Source organism: Hemitrygon akajei, chromosome 20, assembly GCF_048418815.1.
Source record: "Hemitrygon akajei chromosome 20, sHemAka1.3, whole genome shotgun sequence".
In the NCBI taxonomy this organism is placed as follows: domain Eukaryota; kingdom Metazoa; phylum Chordata; class Chondrichthyes; order Myliobatiformes; family Dasyatidae; genus Hemitrygon; species Hemitrygon akajei.
In genome coordinates, this window is record NC_133143.1 from 34,492,162 (window position 1) to 34,511,854 (window position 19,693).

Genomic DNA, 19,693 nt, shown 5'->3' on the forward strand with positions numbered 1-19,693 from the left:
TCTCTGGATGATGTTTCTTGCCCTCTGCATGCCACCTTGGCTGAACAGAGGAGTACTTTTAGTAATAGACTAAGACAACTGTGCTGCTGCAAAGAGAGCAATATGAGGTGATTCTTACCCTTAGCCAGTAGGCTCTATAATGAGTCAAGCTATAGCTGGGGAAGTGATGACCTCCTCCTGTTAGAATGTTTAAGGTAACTTATTTTTTATTCTTTCTTGCTTTACTTCTAATATTTGTATATCTGTGCACTTGTAATGCTACTGTGACACTGTAATTTCTTATGGGATCAATAAATTATCTATCTAAAGGTGGAAGCTTCCTTATTAAAATAGCTGTCATTTGTAATTTTTGGCATGAATCACTGCATGTAGCTTGAAAATTGATGAAGAGTATAGATTATCTTATTAGCCTTGTAAGACTAAGACTACACAATTTGATGGAGGTTGTGTTTCTTTTGGAATATGGTTACAGGTTTATCAAGTTCACTTTACATACTTACAGGCATTAAGTGTTACAAAGAAGAAAGACACATCAGAGTGTGAAGAAATGAGAAGAGGATGAAATGGGCTTAAAGGATATTCGTGAAGAGAACAAACTGAACTTGTCCAAGTGACTGGATAAATGTTCATCCTTTAACTTGGCTAATAACAGAACTGAAACTGTTTATGGGATTGTTGTGTCCAGATAAATTATGTATTTGCTTATTTATTCAAAGTTAATGCTCATCAAAACACACTACATAAATGCAGGTCCCATCTTCTTTTCAGTTGACAATAGCTGAAAGATGCAGGCAGCTTAATCTTTCAAGAGGATTATTATTTCTGTTTGATAAACGTGCAGAAGGTGGATGTTTTTGTTTCTCTGGGTTTATTTCAGCTGGGAATGAAAGTAAATTACTACTTAAACAAGTTACTAGTTATGACGGTATCAGCAATCATCTTGAATGTTACAATGAAAGTGAAGTTTTGCAGGAAACAAAACAATCGTCTAAAAAAAGGTATGAAAGTCCGTTATCAGCACTAGGTGGCTCTGCTGATCTTATTCAACTACATCAAAAAAACACGGCAGACAACTACCTCCGTCAATAACTATTAGGAACTAATACAGTTTTGTTGTACAGTCGGCCCTCCTTATCCGCGGATTCCGCATGCACGGATTCAACCAACTGCAGATCGGGAAAACCCGTAAGTTCTCTCTCCAGTACTTGTTGTTTGAGCATGTGCAGACTTTTTTCGTGTCATTATTCCCTAAACAATGCAGTATAACAACTATTTACATAGCATTTACATTGTATTAGGTATTATAAGTAATCTAGAGATGATTTAAAGTATACGGGGGGATGTGCATAGTTTATCACAGATCGGGAATTGAAAAAAAACTGGAAGTTCTCTAAGTCAGAACAGGTACATCCAGTATTACTTAGCGTCAGTTAGTCAAACGTTTGTCTTATATATAGCATATATTTTACCTTTCTATGCATATAAAACACTTAGGAAACGTGTATGTCAATAATTAAACTACTGCATTGCTTAGTAATAATTGTAGCTTTCATTGGGGCAGGGCCTTCACATGCTTCATTATTCTCACTCTATCCTTTAAAATTGTTCTGATCGTTGACCGATTGTAGCCTAACGCTTTTCCGATGACTGATGGTGTTTCACCTCTTTCTGATCGCTTTATTATTTTTTTCCGGAACAGAAACACTGCAGGCGGAGGGTCCTGAGTTCTTCTGGGTCTTAAAGTCCATTGCACTGAGACAGGTTAAAAAAGGTCCTGTGCTCCACCGGGTCCTAAAGTCCACCGACTTGAGCCTCTGTATTTTTTGGTGTCCGTTGGGGTGGGTGGGGTGGTGTCCTGGAACCAATCCCCTGCGGATAAGGAGGGCCGACTGTACTGTAAAGGTGTAGGTACTGTTCTAATTTGTTCAGTATTTTTTAAAAATTGTTATGCAATTGAACAGTAGTTTATCTTTTTCTTTTAACTATTTCTGTGAAGTTTTGGCCAATTAAACAGAATCTGCTGTATTTGGTACCACTCTTTGTTAATACCACTGGCAGAAAAGTGGGGTGCGGGGGTGACTTGGGGAATGTAAGATTTGAATTTCAACTCTTGTCATTTTGGTCCTCCAGATGACAAGACTGAAACATACTGATTTCTTTTGAAGAAATAAATCATTTGAAAGGCTTGTAATGTAGTTTGCAGTTGTACAGGACTTGAGTTGCCTGAGTTTTAACTACCAATCATATAATCACACAAACTGACCACCTACTGCTACTCCTATTTGATCTCCCCAAATTTCCATCAACTCTCCCCTGATTTTATCACTTACCTTGTCACAAGGCGCAATTTATAATGATTGTTTAACCCAGGTGTCTTTGGAAAATAAGTTGAAACCACAACAGCAGTAGGAAATTGGGTAAGATTGTTTGAGGTAACTTTTTTTTATATTCTTTCTTACTTCTCTTCTAATATTTGTATATCTGTGCACTTGTAATGCTACTGTGACACTGTATTTTCCTTTGGGATCAATGAAGTATCTATCTAAAGATGGAAGCTTCCTTATTATATCTGTGCCATTTGTAATTTTTTGGTATGAGTCACCACATGCAGCTTGAAAATTGATGTATAGTATAGATCATTTTATTAGCCTTGTAAGACTAGACTACACAGTTTGATGAAGTTTGTGTTTCTTTTGGAATATGGGTTACAGGTTTATCAAGTTTATTTTCCTATTACAAGCATTAAGTGTTACAACCAAAGAAAAAAGGCACACATTTCAGAGTGTGAAGAAATGAGAAGGGGATTGCATGTGGTTGGTTAGGCTCAAAAGATACCATGATTCTATTCATGGAGAGCACATACTGGACTTGCCCAAGAAATTGTGCAATACACTAGCAATATGCCAGAACATCAAGAGTGTTGGGACAGAAGTGAGTGAAGTTACCATTATTAGGTAGAAGGTGTTTGGGAAACTGAGAGAGTTGAAGGTAGTTAAGTCACCTGGACCAGATGATCTACACACCAGGGTTCTGAAAGAGATGACTCGGAGATTATGGAGGCATTAGTAAAGATCTTTCGATTGTTAAGGATGGGGTTTAGGGGTATTTGGAGGGACATGACAAAATACGCTGCAGTCAGCATGGTTTCCCAAAGGGAAAATCTTGTCTGACAAATCTGTTGGAATTCTTTGAAGAAATAACAAGCAGGATAGTCAAAGGAGAACTGGTGGATGTTGTGGACTTGGATTTTCAGAAGGCCTTTGACACGGTGCCTTGCAAGAGCCCGTGGTATTACAGGAAGGACTGGCATGGATAGATCATTGACTGATTGGCAGGAGGCAAAGAGTGGAGCGGGAATAAAGGGAGCCTTTTCTGGTTGGCTGCCGTTGACTAGTGGTGTTTCACAGGGGTCTGTGTTCTCTTTACCTAATATGTCAGTGATTTGGATGATGAATTTAATCGTTAGTGGCCAATTTTACAGGCGATACGTAGGTAGATGGAGGGGCACGTAGGGTAGAGGAAGCAGAAAGGCTGCAGAGAATTTAGACAAATTAGGAGATGGGCAAAGATTGGCAGATAGAATACAGTGTCAGGAATTGTATGGTCATGCAATTTGTTAGAAGAAATAAAAGCATAGACTATTTTCTAAATGGAAAGAAAATTCAAAAATCTGAAGTACAGAGTGACTTGGGAGCCCTCGTACAGGATTCCCTAAAGGTTAATTTGCAGGTTGAGCCTGTGGTGAGGAAGTCAAATGCAGTGCTAGCATTCATTTCAAGAGGACTAGAATATGAAAGCAAGGATGTATTGTCGAGGCTTTATAAAACACTTGTGAGGCCTCACATGGAATATTGAAGGAGGTTCCCAAAAATGATTCTAGGATTGAAAGGCTTGTTATATGAGGAGTTTTTGATGGCTCTGGGTATTGAATGTTGAAATGGATCTAGAGAGGATGTTTCATATGGTGTGGGAGTCTAGGTCAAGAGGGCACAGCCTCAGAGTAGAGGGATGCCAATTTAGAGTGAGAACAGAGGAATTTTTTCAGCCAGAGTGGTGAATCTGTGGAATTCATTGCCACAGGTGGCTGTGTAACAAAGCCATTGGGTACATTTAAGGCAGAGGTTGATAAATTCCTGATTATTCTGAGCACCAAGGGTTACTGGGAGAAGACAGGAGATTGGGGCTGAGAGGAAAATCTACCAGCCATGATGAACTGATGGGCCAAATGGCCTTTTTCTGCTCCTACATCTTGTAGTCTTATGGAAAAGAACATGAATACAGGAGGAATGTGCAGTGTTCACCTGGACAGCACCAGAGGATGGGAGTGAACGTGGATTGTTGCAACAGTGAGGCAGCAGCTTTCCTGCTTCTGCCTCTGTACTGCTCTCTGGTTTATGCTCCGCTCCCCTCACATGCTTTGCTTCATTGTACAAAAGCCAAAAAAATGCAGTTGAGCAAATACTGGCTAATGTGCAAAATTACTAAATTAATTTAAAGGGACTACTGATTCTTGAATTACTCGAACTCCTTAGAGTTATTTTGATGAGGACAATACTTAATTCTGAAGCAAACATGGCTAATTGTTGTATGTGTACCAAAAATTCACAAACTAAAAAAACATAAAGCAAAAGCTGCAAATTATTCTGCAGTCAGATTATTAGGATGTGGATTTTTAACAATGTCATCAGAGGCAATTGGTCCATAACTAATCTAAATTATTCCTTATTCTCTTGATCTAGAAGCAAACGTATTTCTAAATAAGTCATCTTAAAATAAGTTTGTAGCTTGATGAAAAGCATTTTCTTTGTTGTATAGTGGTAAGCTACTGCTGCCACGATGCATTTGTGCATTGTGACATGGTTTATTAGTGATCACGTAAATTGCATAATTTCTCCTGATTTTTGTCAAAGGATGAAAGCTGGCAATTAGATTTCAAAATTTTTTATCCTCTTCCTCCTATTGCTCCCATTTTATGGTGGAAAGCAGGGATTGGTCATACCATTCTGCTCCCATTCCATTTGTACATCCATCATTCAAGCTGCATCACACAAATAGCCTTTTACTTAACATTTATAGTGGGACAAGTACACTGTTAGTTCTGTTTGAACTGAACTTTTACATGATTTTTACTGTTTAAACAAAGTCCATTTCATCATGCTGTTAACTGAATCTGTGCCTTCGTTTCTAGTGATCAGAGACTTTTTTATAGCTATTTTCTGCCAGTTAGAGAATAATAATGGATAACTGAGAGTAATTATGGACCAATTACCTTTGATGACACTCTAGGCAAAAATGGCACATCATCATAATAATCTGACCCTGCAGCTTAAATTACAGCCTTGCTGTAGGTATTTTTGTGCAGTTTGTACACACCCTTTACTTAGCTGTGTTTGCTCTTCAGCATTAAGCATCATCCTTAACAGAGGAAAAAAAAACATTAATTTTCAGAATGAAAAAGAGCTGCAGCTCCTATAGGCTTAATTTAGTTGTTTTTGTTTCTACTTTTTCAATAATAGCCATTCGGTGTGGATGCAATGCATTGTACACACGCTATCAGTGAAATTATCTTTTTGAGCTGAGATGTTGTTTGTTTGGGTATCAGAAGATAGTTTCTTCTCACAACCATTACAGTATTGAGTTTCTTAATCAAATGAAGGTTTTTTCCCAGAACTGTAAACAAATGGACAGAAGCTATTATGATTTCTTGCTTGAAATAGAAAAAATAGAATATTGCAGTTCAGCAATATTAGTTCAGATCTATTTTATGGTTCGATTAGGTGGAATAGGTAATGAAGGGTTAAGTAAAGCACAGGATGAGGGTGCTGTACAGTGCGTTTGTAATATTGTAACAATAATGAATCTTCAGTGTAACTCCTATTGACTTCAGTCTAGATTTAGTCCTGTTTATCTACTATTACATTTGAACAATAAATCGAACAATAAACTAACATCAGGCTTTGAGGTCAATCCATTACCAATCAGGGAAACTTTCATTACCAAATATGTTTGCCTGCAGATAAAAATTTGATAACGAATGTCAGTAGTTAATATCAATAAGGATAATTCAGGGCATTGTAGAGGACCAAAATGTTAGTGGTGCACTGGAAGTATTCTGTACAAGTGGTTCATGTTGCTATTCTGGTTTAATGTTTTGGCTGTATGGAAGTGAAAGAAGGTGGAGCAGGATAATTAGTGGCCACTCTGGTAAAGGGAAGGATTTGAGGCACAGTTGAATGAGGAAAGTCTGAATTGATTCTTTTTTTCATTCTGACATTAGGATACATTCTCATCTCACTCGTTCCCTGGCACAAAGAGTTCTGCAAATAAAAGAGTTTGTTTATTTGTTGACAAACCCTGCAGTTTGTCTGTAGGGTTGCCACTGATGCTTTGTGGAATATCCTGAGCCTGTAGCTGTTGAAGGGGACAAGTGCAGACATGTTCTGTGTATGTAGCTTTTGTTAAACTTGTAAACATCACAAAAAGAGTTGCCTTCCATAACATTTGCACTGAATACAAAAGTAATTGCGAAGATAATATCTGTGATTTTCTTGTTGCAGTCTTAAGGCTTGCTGGAACTAGTTTCTGCAATTTTGGAACTTTTCCTGCTGGTAATGTTCCCAGGGAATATTTTGTCTTTTGATTATTTATGCAATTGTGGCGACCCACTTTCTGCGCAGGCGAACCGGCTCACAAGTAGCCAGCGAGCGGGGAGAGACTTTGGTAATGCACCTCTGACATCATTTCCGCCCGGAGAGGGCGGACGCTAGGGATTAAATGCCAGCGCCGCGAAGTTTGAATGAACTAGTCTCGAAACGACTTACCGACTGCGTGTCGTTATTTCAGCGCTGTGTGTAGCACATCGCTACATTGATGACCCCGACGGTCCAAACGGGATTTGGACCAAAGATGAGCGACTCTTCATTTGTTCACACAGTGTCGCTCAAACTGCCGACTTTCTGGACGCTGCAACCACGCATGTGGTTTAGCCAAGCAGAAGCCCAGTTCCAGATTCGGCAGATATCCTCTGATTCCACGTGTTACTATCACGTGGTGAGCGCCCTTGACCAGGAGACGACTGCCCAGGTTGCGGATTTCATACAGTCGCCCTCGGAAGAAGGCAAATATGAAGCATTCAAAGCCCTGCTCATTGGGACCTTTGGCCTCTCACGGCGTGAGCGGGGTGCCCGCCTGCTTCACCTGGACGGTTTGGGAGACAGACTGCCGTCAGCATTGATGAACGAGATGCTGGCCCTGGCTGACGGACACAAGCCCTGCCTCATGTTCGAGCAAGCTTTCCTAGAGCAACTGCCCAAGGACATACATCTGCTGCTGGTCGATGCAGATTTCAGCGACCCCCGGAAGGTGGCGGCCCGGGCAGATGTGCTGTGGAAAGCCAAGATGGAGAGCGTGGCACCCGTCGGTCAGATTACCAGGCCACGCGCCCAACAGCGGACCAGACCAGGCCCGGCAGGGGGGCGCACACAACACAGCGGCAGGAGTGAGGAAACCAGTGAACAGTGGTGTTTCTACCACCAGCGGTGGGGCACAGAAGCCCGCTGTTGTTGCCCGCCTTGCAAGGGCCAAGGCCAGGGCCAGCTGCCGCTAATGACTATGGTGGCTGGCCACCAGGACAGCCTCTTGTACGTCTGGGACAAACAGTCGGGACGCCGCTTCTTGGTCGACACCGGAGCGGAGATCAGCGTCTTGCCCCCGACGGGGTATGACACCCGCAACAGGAAGCCAGAACCCACCCTGAGGGCCACAAACGGCAGTACGATATGGATTTACGGCACCCGCACAGTGCAGCTGTAGTATGGTGCCAGCCGGTTCACGTGGGACTTCACACTGGCCGCGGTGGCCCAACCACTCCTGGGGGCGGACTTCTTGCGAGCTCACAGCCTGCTGGTCGACTTGCAAGGGAAAAGACTGGTACATGTTGAGACTTTCCAGGCGTTCTCCCTGGGTGAAGCCAAGTTGCCGGCCCCACACCTGGACTCCATCACGCTGTCGGACAACGAATTCACCAGAATCCTGGCAGAATTTCCATCGATTCTGGCACCGCAGTTCACGGCAGCCATGCCCAGACACGGGGTACAGCACCACATTCCGACCCAGGGACCACCCCTTCACGCCTGCGCACGAAGGCTCCCCCCGGAAAATCTCCGCCTGGCGAAGGAGGAGTTCAAGAGGATGGAGGAATTGGGGATTGTACGGCGGTCCGACAGCCTATGGGCCTCCCCCCTGCACATGGTGCCCAAAGCAGCCGGGGGTTGGAGACCATGCGACGACTACCGCAGACTGAACGAGGCTACCACTCTAGACCGCTACCCCGTGCTGCACATACAGGACTTTGCAGCAAACCTGCACGGGGCAAGAATCTTTTCCAAAGTAGACCTCGTCCGGGGATACCATCAAATCCCGGTGCACCCTAAAGGCATGCCCAGAACAGCACTTATCACCCCATTTGGCCTGTTCGAGTTCCTCCGAATGCCGTTCGGCCTGAAGAATGCCGCACAGACGTTCAAGCGGCTAATGGATGCGGTGGGACGCGACCTGGACTTTGCGGTCATCTATTTGGACGACATCCTTATAGCCGGCAGTAGTCGTCAGGAGCATCTGTCCCACCTCCGCCAGCTCTACTCCCGCCTGAGTGAGTGATTTCGGCCTCACGATCAACCCGGCCAAATGCCAGTTCAGTCTCGATACCATCGACTTCCTGGGCAACACCTCTGCCCGCCAAGGTAGACGCGATCCACCACTTTGCCCGGCCCAACATGGTCAAAAGCCTGCAGGAGTTCGTTGGTATGGTGAACTTCTACCACCGTTTCCTCCCCTCAGCAGCCCGTATCATGCGCCCTTTGTACACCCTGATGTCGGGTAAAGGCAAGGACATCATTACTTGGGGCGAGGAGGCTGCGGCAGCTTTCGTTAAAGCCAAGGAAGCCTTGGCAGATGCCGCGATGCTGGTGCACCCCAGAACGGACATTCCGACCGCCCTCACGGTGAACGCATCCGACACAGCAGTTGGTGGTGTGCTGGAGCAGCTCATCGAGGGGCGCTGGCAACCCCTGCCGTTCTTCAGCAAGCACCTACGACCACCCGAACTCAAGTACAGTGCTTTCGACCGGGAGCAGTTGGCACTGTATCTGGCAATCCAGCATTTCAGGTACTTCTTAGAAGGCAGGCCGTTCACCGCGTTCATGGACCACAAACCGTTGACCTTCGCGTTCACGAAGGTGTCCGATCCCTGGTCAGCTCATCAGCAGCGACATCTGTCCTACATCTCCGAGTACACGACGGACATCCGGCATGTCTCGGGAAAGGACAACGTCGTGGCGGACGCACTCTCCAGACCAGCTGTCCAGGCCCTGTCCCTGGGGGTGGACTATGCAGCACTGCCGGAGGCACAGCAGGCAGACGACGAGATGCCCAGGTACAGGACCGCAGTCTCGGGTTTGCAGCTGCAAGACTTTCTCGTAGGCCCAGGTGATAGGACCCTCCTGTGCGACGTGGCTACTGGCCAACCTCGCCCCATCGTCCCGGCAGCCTGGAGGCGGCAAGTTTTCGACTCTATACACAGTTTGGCGCACCCATCTATCAGGACAACCGTCCGGCTGGTCTCCAGCAAGTTCGCGTAGCACGGACTTCACAAGCAGGTCAGTGAATGGGCCAGAACGTGCGCGCAGTGCCAAACAGCCAAGGTGCAGCGGCACACTAAAGCCCCGCCGCAGCAGTTCAAACCCACCCACCGGAGGTTCGACCACATTCATGTGGATATCGTGGGCCCCCTACCAGTGTCCCGAGGAGCGTGGTACCTCCTAACTATGGTAGACCGGTTCACGAGGTGGCCAGAGGTGGTCCCGCTCACTGACACATCTGCCGATTCCTGCGCCCGAGCACTGATTGCAACCTGGGTAGCACGCTTCGGGGTACCGGCCCACATTACCTCCGACAGAGGCGCCCAGTTCACCTCCAGCCTGTTGGGAACGCAGCTGCACCACACAACTACCTACCACCCACAGTCGAACGGACTGGTGGAACGCTTCCACCGTCACTTGAAGTCGGCTCTCATGGCCCGCCTGAGAGGACCTAACTGGGTGGACGAGCTTCCCTGGGTCCTGCTTGGAATTCGTACAGCGTCCAAAGAGGATCTGCATGCCTCATCGGCCGAGTTGGTGTACGGCGCGCCCCTGGCAGTCCCGGGAGTGTTCATACATGCCCCAAGGGGGCAAGAGGAAGAACCCGCAGCAGTCCTGGACAGGCTACGCGAAAGGCTCAGCAACCTGGCCCCCGTACCAACTTCACAGCACGGACGGACCCCGACCCATGTACCCAAAGACCTGCAGAACTGTAAGCTTGTGTTTGTACGAAGGGGCGGACACCGAGCACCGCTACGGCGGTGGTACGAGTTGCCGTTCAGGGTGATCAACAACAACGGGTCCACGTACGTTCTGGACATTGGGGGGAGCGAGGAGGTTTACAAGGTGGACCGACTCAAACCAGCCCATGTGGACTTGGCGCAGCCGGTCGAGGTTCAGTCACCACGGCGCAGAGGCAGACCTCCCAAACAGAGGCTGATCCAGACTGTGGACATGGGGGGGTTATGTGGCGACCCACTTGCTGCACAGGCGAACCGGCTCACAAATAGCCAGGGGAGACTTTGGTAATGCACCTCTGATGTTATTTCCGCCCGGAGAGGGCGGACGCTAGGGATTAAATGCCAGCGCCGCAAAGTTTGAATAAACTAGTCTCGAAATGACTTACCGACTGCGTGTCGTTATTTCAGCTCTGTGTGTAGCACGTTGCTACACAATATTATTTTAACAGCAAGGGTAGGATTTCAACATTGAATCAATGATGCCTATACTTTAATATTGTCCTTGCTCTGATGCTAGTCTTGCATCAGCGGGTAAAACTGCAGGACACCACTTACAAACTTTTTCTAGTGTCATCTGTTTAAATAGGCTTTAAATGTTTGCAGAAAGCTAGATATTTATTCATGTCATTTCAGTGACATCTTGTGTACCTTCCAACATAAGCATGGAGGCTGTGGTTAAATACCTGAGGAATCAATTGTACCTTAACTGTTATGAGCATCCAGAGCTGATTGAAGCTTTCAGTTGTGTTTCAACATAATATAACTAAGACTCCAGCCCATTGTGTAGGGGAGCAACACCTTGCTTGGGTGCAGATGGCTTCCACCACTGTTTCATAGAGGACTTTACATCTGCATTCAATATTGTGCTACATTACTAATTCTATCCACTCTATGTTCCTGCTGGCTAAAAAAAAAGTTAAATATCACTTATGAGAATCAACATCAATATGTTATGTATGAAAAATCTTTGGGCAGTTATAATTCTGGTACATTGCAGATACACAAAACTGCAGGTGCTGTAATCTGGAATGAAAAACCAATTAATTGCTGGAAAAACTCAGAGGATCAGGCAGCATTTATGGAGGTAGAAGGATGGTTGATGGTTTTGATCAAGGCCATGCATCCTGTCAACCATGCCTCTGTCTGCACAGATGCTGCATAATATGCTGAGCTTCGTCAACAGTTTGCTCTTTACTCTGCTATATCACCAGCTAACTGTCCCTTTTTGAGTTTAAAGTAGTATACGTGAACTCACTTATGGTTCCTTTGGAACACCTATGGATAGCAAATTGATTTATGGTCAATTACATATATTTGTAATGTGGGAAATATACATATCTGCAAGAATTTAGAATTCTTTCAAAGGTTCATTTTATTGTATAAGTTTATGTATGTACAATACAACTCTGATATTTGTCAACTTTATCTGTTTCATTGATGTGGTTTGAGGAATAATGGATACTGGGGACAACTTGCCACTTTTCTGTGAAAAATGAATTGGAATATTATATAACCGTTTAATCTCAAGAGTGAAATTGAATTCAAATTGGAAGACCTCTGCTGTGAGGACTTACCCAGAATTGCACTGGGATTGTCCATTAGTTTTATTTAGTGTTCAACTTTCTGGAGTGATACTTCAATTCATCTCTGGATTCCAGAATGTTCAGTAAATTTTGTTTACCTAGAATGGGGAAATAACTTCTTGTTAACATTATTGCATGTAAATTATGCAATTTGGATGTCATTACTGTATTGTGTATTTGGTAATTTCTTTTGTCTGTTTCTTCATTTGCTTCTGAAACTGATGCCATTTCTGTTGTAGCAGTTAATCCTACGGTTAAAGTTTAAACTGTAATGACTAAGCTGCTTAAATACACAATGAGTTAAATTGTGTTTTGATACTTGATATTCTTTGTAATGCATTTGTTACCCTACTTTCAAATCCAGGAGTGATATAGTGCTGTTGGTATAATTCCTGTGGCTTTTGTAGTATTTTCCTGATATTGAGACAATGCCGGGTAAGTCCAACTTGATTCTTTTTATTTCAGCTAAAAGAACAAATTCATTAAATTTTCCATCATTGCTAAAAGATGTGGATTATTCTTGAAAAAAATCAGATTGCTCTGGAACTGCACAAATGTTGAGTATTTAAGAAATTGCTCCTTTTGGTTTCATCAAGGTACAAGAAAGAATTGACATTTATATAATGCCTCCACGTTCATTACAATGTCTCATTAACACAACCTTTCTTGTTTACTGCATTGTTTATTATGTGGTAAAAGTGGCAGTTAGTTTGGACACAGCAGGATTCTACAAACACCAAGAAGTAGTTATATCAGCCTTTTTGTTTCTGCGATGTAAAGTGAAAAATAAATCTTGAACAGGCCACTGGAATTTCTTTCTTTTGTCTCATGAATTTGCTGGCCGGTAATGTAGTGGCATCAACACCAGACTTCAAGGCAAGTGGTCTCTGGTTAGAATCTGGCTGGCTCCTTGTACACTTTCCATCAGTGCTGTGTTGAGCGTTGAGCTAGTAACTCAGCCTCGTAAACGACAAGGTTGCCGCTCATTGTGCCACAAAGTGAGGAGAGGAATAACTATATACTCATGGACTTAGATGACTTTGGACCCACTTCAATCCATTAAACAAAGCCTTAGTTTAACATTTCATTGTAAAAAAATGGCACATTTTTTATCTCAGTGCATATTAGACTTGAAAGTAAAACTGTCAAGTTTACCTGTCAAATTTGGTTTCTTTATTTTTATTTTTCTTATTTGGTCATTCCAAGGGCATGGCTAACTTTGTGTTATTTTCCTTTAATGCTTTCCTTCCTGTTTGTTTTATTGTACACCCAGTCATCTATGATTTTCTTGTCAATTATTTTTCCTTTTATCAGTTTTCAAAAAAAATCTTCAATTCACATTTGACACTGAGGGGTTGATTTATGAATGAATTCTGTGAGAGAAAATTTATACATACACTATGTATCTAGTGGTAGGACCTGGCTTTTTAGTTGCCTTTTCATGTGGGACTATTGCTTTTATGAAAATTGGATGTACTGAAATGCATTTGGAATTTATTCTTTCAACAAATGCATCTATTGGAGAATTTTCTTAGTTCACCCTATATGAAGTACATTCAGTTCTGGCTTTATTTCAGTAATGCTATGGGAATACAATGGCAAAAAAATTTGTATCCCTCAGTCAGATACCCCGAAGATTCAACAGCATTTTAAAGAAAGCATTCATTGTATAAATGGTATCTTTATAACACAGTTGACTCTTCAGGATATGTCTTCATGTTACAAAGCTATTTTAAAGTTATAATGAATTATAGGCCTCTCTCCTTCATACAGTACCAAAGTTCCCATAGTACTTTTTGCCCAGCCATTTTGATTTCTGAAATTTTGTTTAACAAAATCTGGTCCAGAAATGTGACCCTTTTACAAATAAAAAAATGAATGTGTAGAAATTTCTATAATGCCTCGTAAATCTGCAACCTCTACCATTTGGAAGGAGGTGTAAGAGCTAGACCTGGAACATGTATCATCATTACTTCCAGGTCACTCAGCTAAAATGCTGGTACTGCCTGAAAAAGCATTTGTACATGGCCGAGACCACATTGATTCAAATTGACTCACTGTCTTCTCAAATTCAGCTAGGCTAGGGTGAAAAATCATAGAAAAGCTGTGTCGCAAGAGAATGTGATCGGTGTGTTCATGCCAGCACTGTATTACACCAACTCCCTGGTTCCACTCACAAGCCTTTCACCATTGCCTTGCAAATTTTTCTCCACTGTTTATTTAATGAATTGTCTCTTAAGGTACACATTAAGAACATGTCTCTTCAATATCTGATAAGGTCCCACATAGAAGATTGGTGGGTAAAATCAAAGCTCGACATCGGGGGGAAGGCATTGACATGGATAGAAAACTGGTTAGCAGATAGAAAGCAAAGGGTAGCAGTGAATGGGTGTTTCTCGGAATGGCAGGTGGTGACTAGTGGGGTGCCACAGGGCTCGGTATTGGGACCACAGTTGTTTACCATTTATATTAACGATTTGGATGAAGGCATAGAAAATAACATCAGCAAGTTTGCTGATGATACTAAGCTGGGTGGCAGTGTGACGTGATGAGGATGTTAGGAGAATTCAGGGTGACTTGGGTGGGCAGATACTTGGCAGATGGCGTTTAATGTGAATAAGTGTGAGGTTATCCACTTTGGTAGTAAGAACAGGAAGGCAGATTATTATCTGAATGGTGTAGAGTTGGGTAAGGGAGAAATACAAAGAGATCTCAGAGTCCTTGTTCATCAGTCACTGAAGGTGAATGAGCAAGTGCAGCAGGCAGTGAAGAAGGCTAATGGAATGTTGGCCTTTATTACAAAGGGAATTGAGTACAAGAGCAAGGAAATCCTCTTGCATTTGTACAGAGTCCTGGTGAGACCACACCTGGAGTATTGTGTACAGTTTTGGTCTCCAGGGTTAAGGAAGGACATCCTGGCTGTAGAGGAAGTGCAGCGTAGATTCACGAGGTTAATTTCTGGGATGTCCGGACTGTCTTACGCAGAGAGGTTAGAGAGACTGGGCTTGTACACGCTGGAATTAAGGAGATTGAGAGGGGATCTGATTGAAACATATAAGATTATTAAGGGATTGGACAAGATAGAGGCAGGAAATATGTTCCAGATGCTGGGAGAGTCCAGTACCAGAGGGCATGGTTTGAGAATAAGGGGTAGGTCATTTAGGACAGAGTTAAGGAAAAACTTCTTCTCCCAGAGAGTTGTGGGTGTCTGGAATGCACTGCCTCGGAAGGTAGTGGAGGCCAATTCTCTGGATGCTTTCAAGAAGGAGCTAGATAGGTATCTTATGGATAGGGGAATCAAGGGATATGGGGACAAGGCAGGAACCGGGTATTGATAGTAATTGATCAGCCATGATCTCAAAATGGCGGTGCAGGCTCGAAGGGCTGAATGGTCTACTTCTGCACCTATTGTCTATTGTCTATATCTACAATTAAAAGTTCCAATTACATACTCTTGTTTATAACATATATGTATATTTTCTAATGTCACTCTGAATTATCTTTCTTTAGTACCCGTGACCTCTAGTCTTGACTCCTCCAAGGGATCAGACTTCCATTTTCACTCTGTCCTTTATTTTGCATTTATCAAATCTGGGCCTTCTCCAAAGAAAACCAGTCCCACCCTTTCAAATGTATCCTTACAGCCATTTCCCATCCCAAGAACTTTTTCCCCTGAAACCTCTCTCATCCTCCTTATGATGTTGAACAAAATACTCCAGTTGAGGCCAGGCCAGTCTTGTATAAATAATCAACAGATGTTTTAAACTCTATGCTTTTAATAATAAAATCCAAAACAGTATATGCCTTATTAAACCTACTTTTTAAACCTTTCTCTGCATCTTGAATTGCAGGTAGAGAGGAGATGGTTTCTTAATACACATACACCCCAAGATCCCTTTGCTAGTTCAGCCCATTGGAACAGTATCCTATATTTTGCATGGATCTAATGTTTTGAAACTTGGAGATTTATGTAGTTTCTTGTGCTGCCAAGTCAAATTTTTAAAATTCAATCAATTGCTTATTGAGTTGATCTCTTTGTTGGTTGGTGGTGGCATCCGTCGGTCTCGAGAGACCATGGATCTGCACCTGGAGTTTCCAGGGCGCAGGCCTGGGCAGGGTTGTATGGGAGACCGGCCCAAGCTGCAGGCCTTCCCCTCTCCACGCCATTGATGTTGTCCAAGGGAAGGGCACTAGGACCCATGCAGCTTGGCACCAGTGACATCGCAGAGCAATGTGTTGTTAAGTGCTTTGCTCAAGGACACAAACATGCTGCCTTGGCTGAGGCTCAAACCAGTGACCTTCAGGTTACTAGTCTGATGCCTTGCCCACTAGGCCACGAGACATGTTCTTAATGTGTACCTTAAGAGACAATTCATTAAATAAACAGTGGAGAAAAATTTGCAAGGCCACTGTTGGTTACAGTTATCCAATGTACAAACCAACAATGATCAGTTACTTTTTTTGAAGTGTTGGTTCAGAAGTTTGTGTCCTCAGAAACCTGAAGAATAGCTAAAACTGTTAAGGCATTGTGCTAACTACTATGCTACTGTGCCGTTCCCAATCCCTGTTGTTAGATCTGTAATACAACATGGAACTCAGAACCTAATAGTATTCAGACGAGCACTCCAATTGAGCTAAATTATTTGTTAAACTGTCTTTGGGATTCTAAGCTACTGGAGAAGAGACTGGCTGGTGTGTGGGGAATTAGAAGCTTGTGTGTCTAAATCAGTTGTCCAGAATTAGCGATCAGTGTTAATGAAAGGGTCCTTTTCATTAACTGAAATATTTTAGTGTTCAGCGGGTCTAGACGATTTGGTTCCCAAATGACTGTAAGTTACCATTGAGGTATTGGAAGCTCTTTGGTAGATAAACAGTATAGTGTCCTACATTGGAAGAGAACCTGAATACAAGAAGAGGCCTTACAGATCATGCCTGAAATACTCAGTGCAAATCTAGTCTTGTCACTATTGAAGAAAATATTTAAGGTGAAGGTAATGTAGTGAAGGTGCACCCAGATTGATTCCAGGGATGGTGGATTTGTCATATTAGGAAAGATTAGGTGTTCTGAGCCAATACTAAATGGAGTTTAATGAAATGAGAAGTGATGTCATTCAAACTGTTAAAATTAATATGGGGCTTTGACAGGGTAGATGTTAGATTGACATCTCCTCTGGCTATGGTGTCTAGAACCAGGGAAACAGTTTCAAAATAAGGGACAGATTATTCAGAAAGATGAGATGATTTTGTTTTTATCCAGATGGTGAATCTTTGGAATTCTCTTCCGAGGAAATTTATGGCCGCTTTGCTGCTCAGTATACTTAAGACAAAGGTGGATAGACTTTTAAATAAGGAGTTGGTGCAGGAAAGTGCCACTAAAATAACAGTACAACTGTGATTCTTGGTGAATGAGAGAACAGCCTTGAGTCTAGCACTATTTTCTTTTCTTGGGGTTTGTATGTTAAGGAAAATATCTGTCAAAGATCTAGTAATTTCTGATGAGAGCTGCATTTTTCCAATACCTTCTGCTGTAAGGCATCATTTTAAAGGGTCCCTCATATCCAGTATATTTATACTGCCAAGAGTTTGGCTGAGCAGCTAGCTAATCATATTAAATATATTTCATTAATGCCAAGCTGGAAGCATTTTTTTATTATTTTTTAAAAGCAGGAATTCAACTATAAGTACCTTAACAAAATAATTAAAATTCCTTATTTTGAAATAGTTGCACACTTCTTAGGCCGAATAGATTTCTATGGCATTATTATGCCATGAAAGTTCACTGATACCTCTTGATCCAGCTGGGGCAGTGTTTGCTTTCTAGGCCTCAGGCTTACAGCACTTGACTTTCTGATCAATATATGGATTGCTACTGGAAGTGTGCATGCATAAATATTGGGTGAGGATGGGATTTGGTTTTCAGTACACTATCATTGAGTGCAAGTACCTAGTGATTTTTGAACTGTGAAGTTGAGATCCTGTGTAATCCCTACTTCTTGTGAAGCCTTGCCAGGCCAAGGCACACTTGCTCCAGAAGAGAGAATTCTGGCCAGAAGAGCAGAAAGAACAATCCCACCCTTTGCTCAAGCGGTCAGGATGTTTTTACAGCACTCGTGACTCATGTTCAGTTCTGCCATTGTCTGTAAGGAGCTTGTATGTTCTCCCCGTGACTGCTTGGGTTTTCTCTGGGTTCTCCAGTTCTTCCACATCCCAAAGATATACAGGTTTGTAGCTTAATTGGTTACATAAGTGTAATTGGGTGGGCTTCGTTGGGATGGAAAGGGCTGTTACCATGCAGTATCTTTAAATAATAATAAAAGTGCCCCAGTTCCAGTCGTAGACCATTTTCCACATTTCTCTGATACAGTTTAGCTCAGAATATCCAAATATAATTGTTCAAAGTAAATGTTTATCAAAGTACATATATAGTACGGTGAGCTACCTTGATATTCATGTTCTTGTAGGTATTTGCAGGAAAAAGAGAAATACAATAGAATTTTAAGAAAATATATACATAAGTATACAAAAACTGATGAACACCAATGTGCAAAATAGGACAAGCAGTGCAAATAATAATTCATTTCTGGTTAACTATGAGCACCTGACAACATTTCAGGAGGACCTGTTGAACCGTACAGTTGTAACTCACTAAACCTGAAGTTAGCGTTGAGGTTTGAAATACGTTCTTATTTTAGACCCACTTAATCGTGCATCACAGTCCTACTAAGGGACTGTGACTTTATAACAGTTACACATGGTGAAAAGCTGCATAAACTAGAACTGATGGACAAGGTCATCCTTGTTTAGCAAGGCAATCCATTTTTACCAGCTTCTCTTTGAGGACAATGGTTTGGCTTATATAAACTTGGTAGTCAAAAATGGCTAAGTGTATTTTAAAATACTTCATTATAATTCATGGTTAGAAAAGCTCATGATTTCAATGTTCTTTCCTCAATTGTTTCTAAAAAAATAAATGGGAGTTAATCTTTCTCATTTTGTCTGTGGGGGAAGGGTGAGAGGAATCACATTTGTTCTCTTAAAAATATAACCAGACAGTCAATCAAATCACTTCATCCCATAATCTCCAAATGGAGCATAATCTTATAACCTCGTATTACAGTTTTATAATACTGTATGTCAGTTATGTAAGGCCAAAGGGATTTAAAAATGTAATTATAGACCAGCAGTGTAAATGTATGTCAAGGTACAATAGAATTCTCTTGCTTTAAAATACTTCCTTCTCCCCTTAATCATTCTCTGTCCACCGCATGTCCCAAGTTACTTTGGTTTGTCAGTTATTATTTCACTCGGAGATTTTGAACCTTCATTCTATCAGAGAATGTAACCATTGCTGCACTGCAGCTCTGCCCCATGCTGTGGGTTTAATTGCGTACTCCCTGGATGACTAGCCTCACTGGTTTCTCATGCAGCGATAGTGGATTAGACACGAGGTTCTGCTTCCCCCCCCACCCCCCAGGAGACAGGCAGGCACTTGTCACCTCTCGCTGGTTTTCCACGGCATGTTGAGGAACAATAGACGCCCGACATGAATGAACAGAATGATGAGGAAGGTTGTGCCAGCCTGGGTGAGTCTGAGACCACAGAATGAGTCAGAATATGACTGCATTTTCGTTTAATACTCATGAGCTTCTTGTTTTCTTCTGAAAATTCAATGTTATATTTTCTTGAGTCACAAGGGTGAAATCAACTTGCTGTAGTAAAAAATCAATTTCAG

The 19,693-nt window shown here is 42.6% G+C and overlaps 1 protein-coding gene across 5 annotated transcripts in view; it reads left to right on the top strand.

Moving 5' to 3' along the window:
- The window catches only part of LOC140713718 (solute carrier family 12 member 7-like), a 219,369-nt gene that overhangs the window by 78,577 nt on the left and 121,099 nt on the right, over positions 1 to 19,693 (top strand). Inside the window, exon 1 of one of the 5 annotated variants that reach the window (XM_073024146.1) lies at positions 12,206 to 12,396. The exons of 3 other annotated variants lie outside the window; for them this stretch is intronic. In XM_073024146.1, coding sequence (XP_072880247.1) covers positions 12,390 to 12,396 — 7 coding nt within the window. In that variant the 5' untranslated portion in view covers positions 12,206 to 12,389. Of the gene's footprint in view, positions 1 to 12,205; positions 12,397 to 19,416; positions 19,545 to 19,693 lie in introns of those variants that run through there. One more of the 5 variants, XM_073024145.1, reaches the window with a different exon arrangement.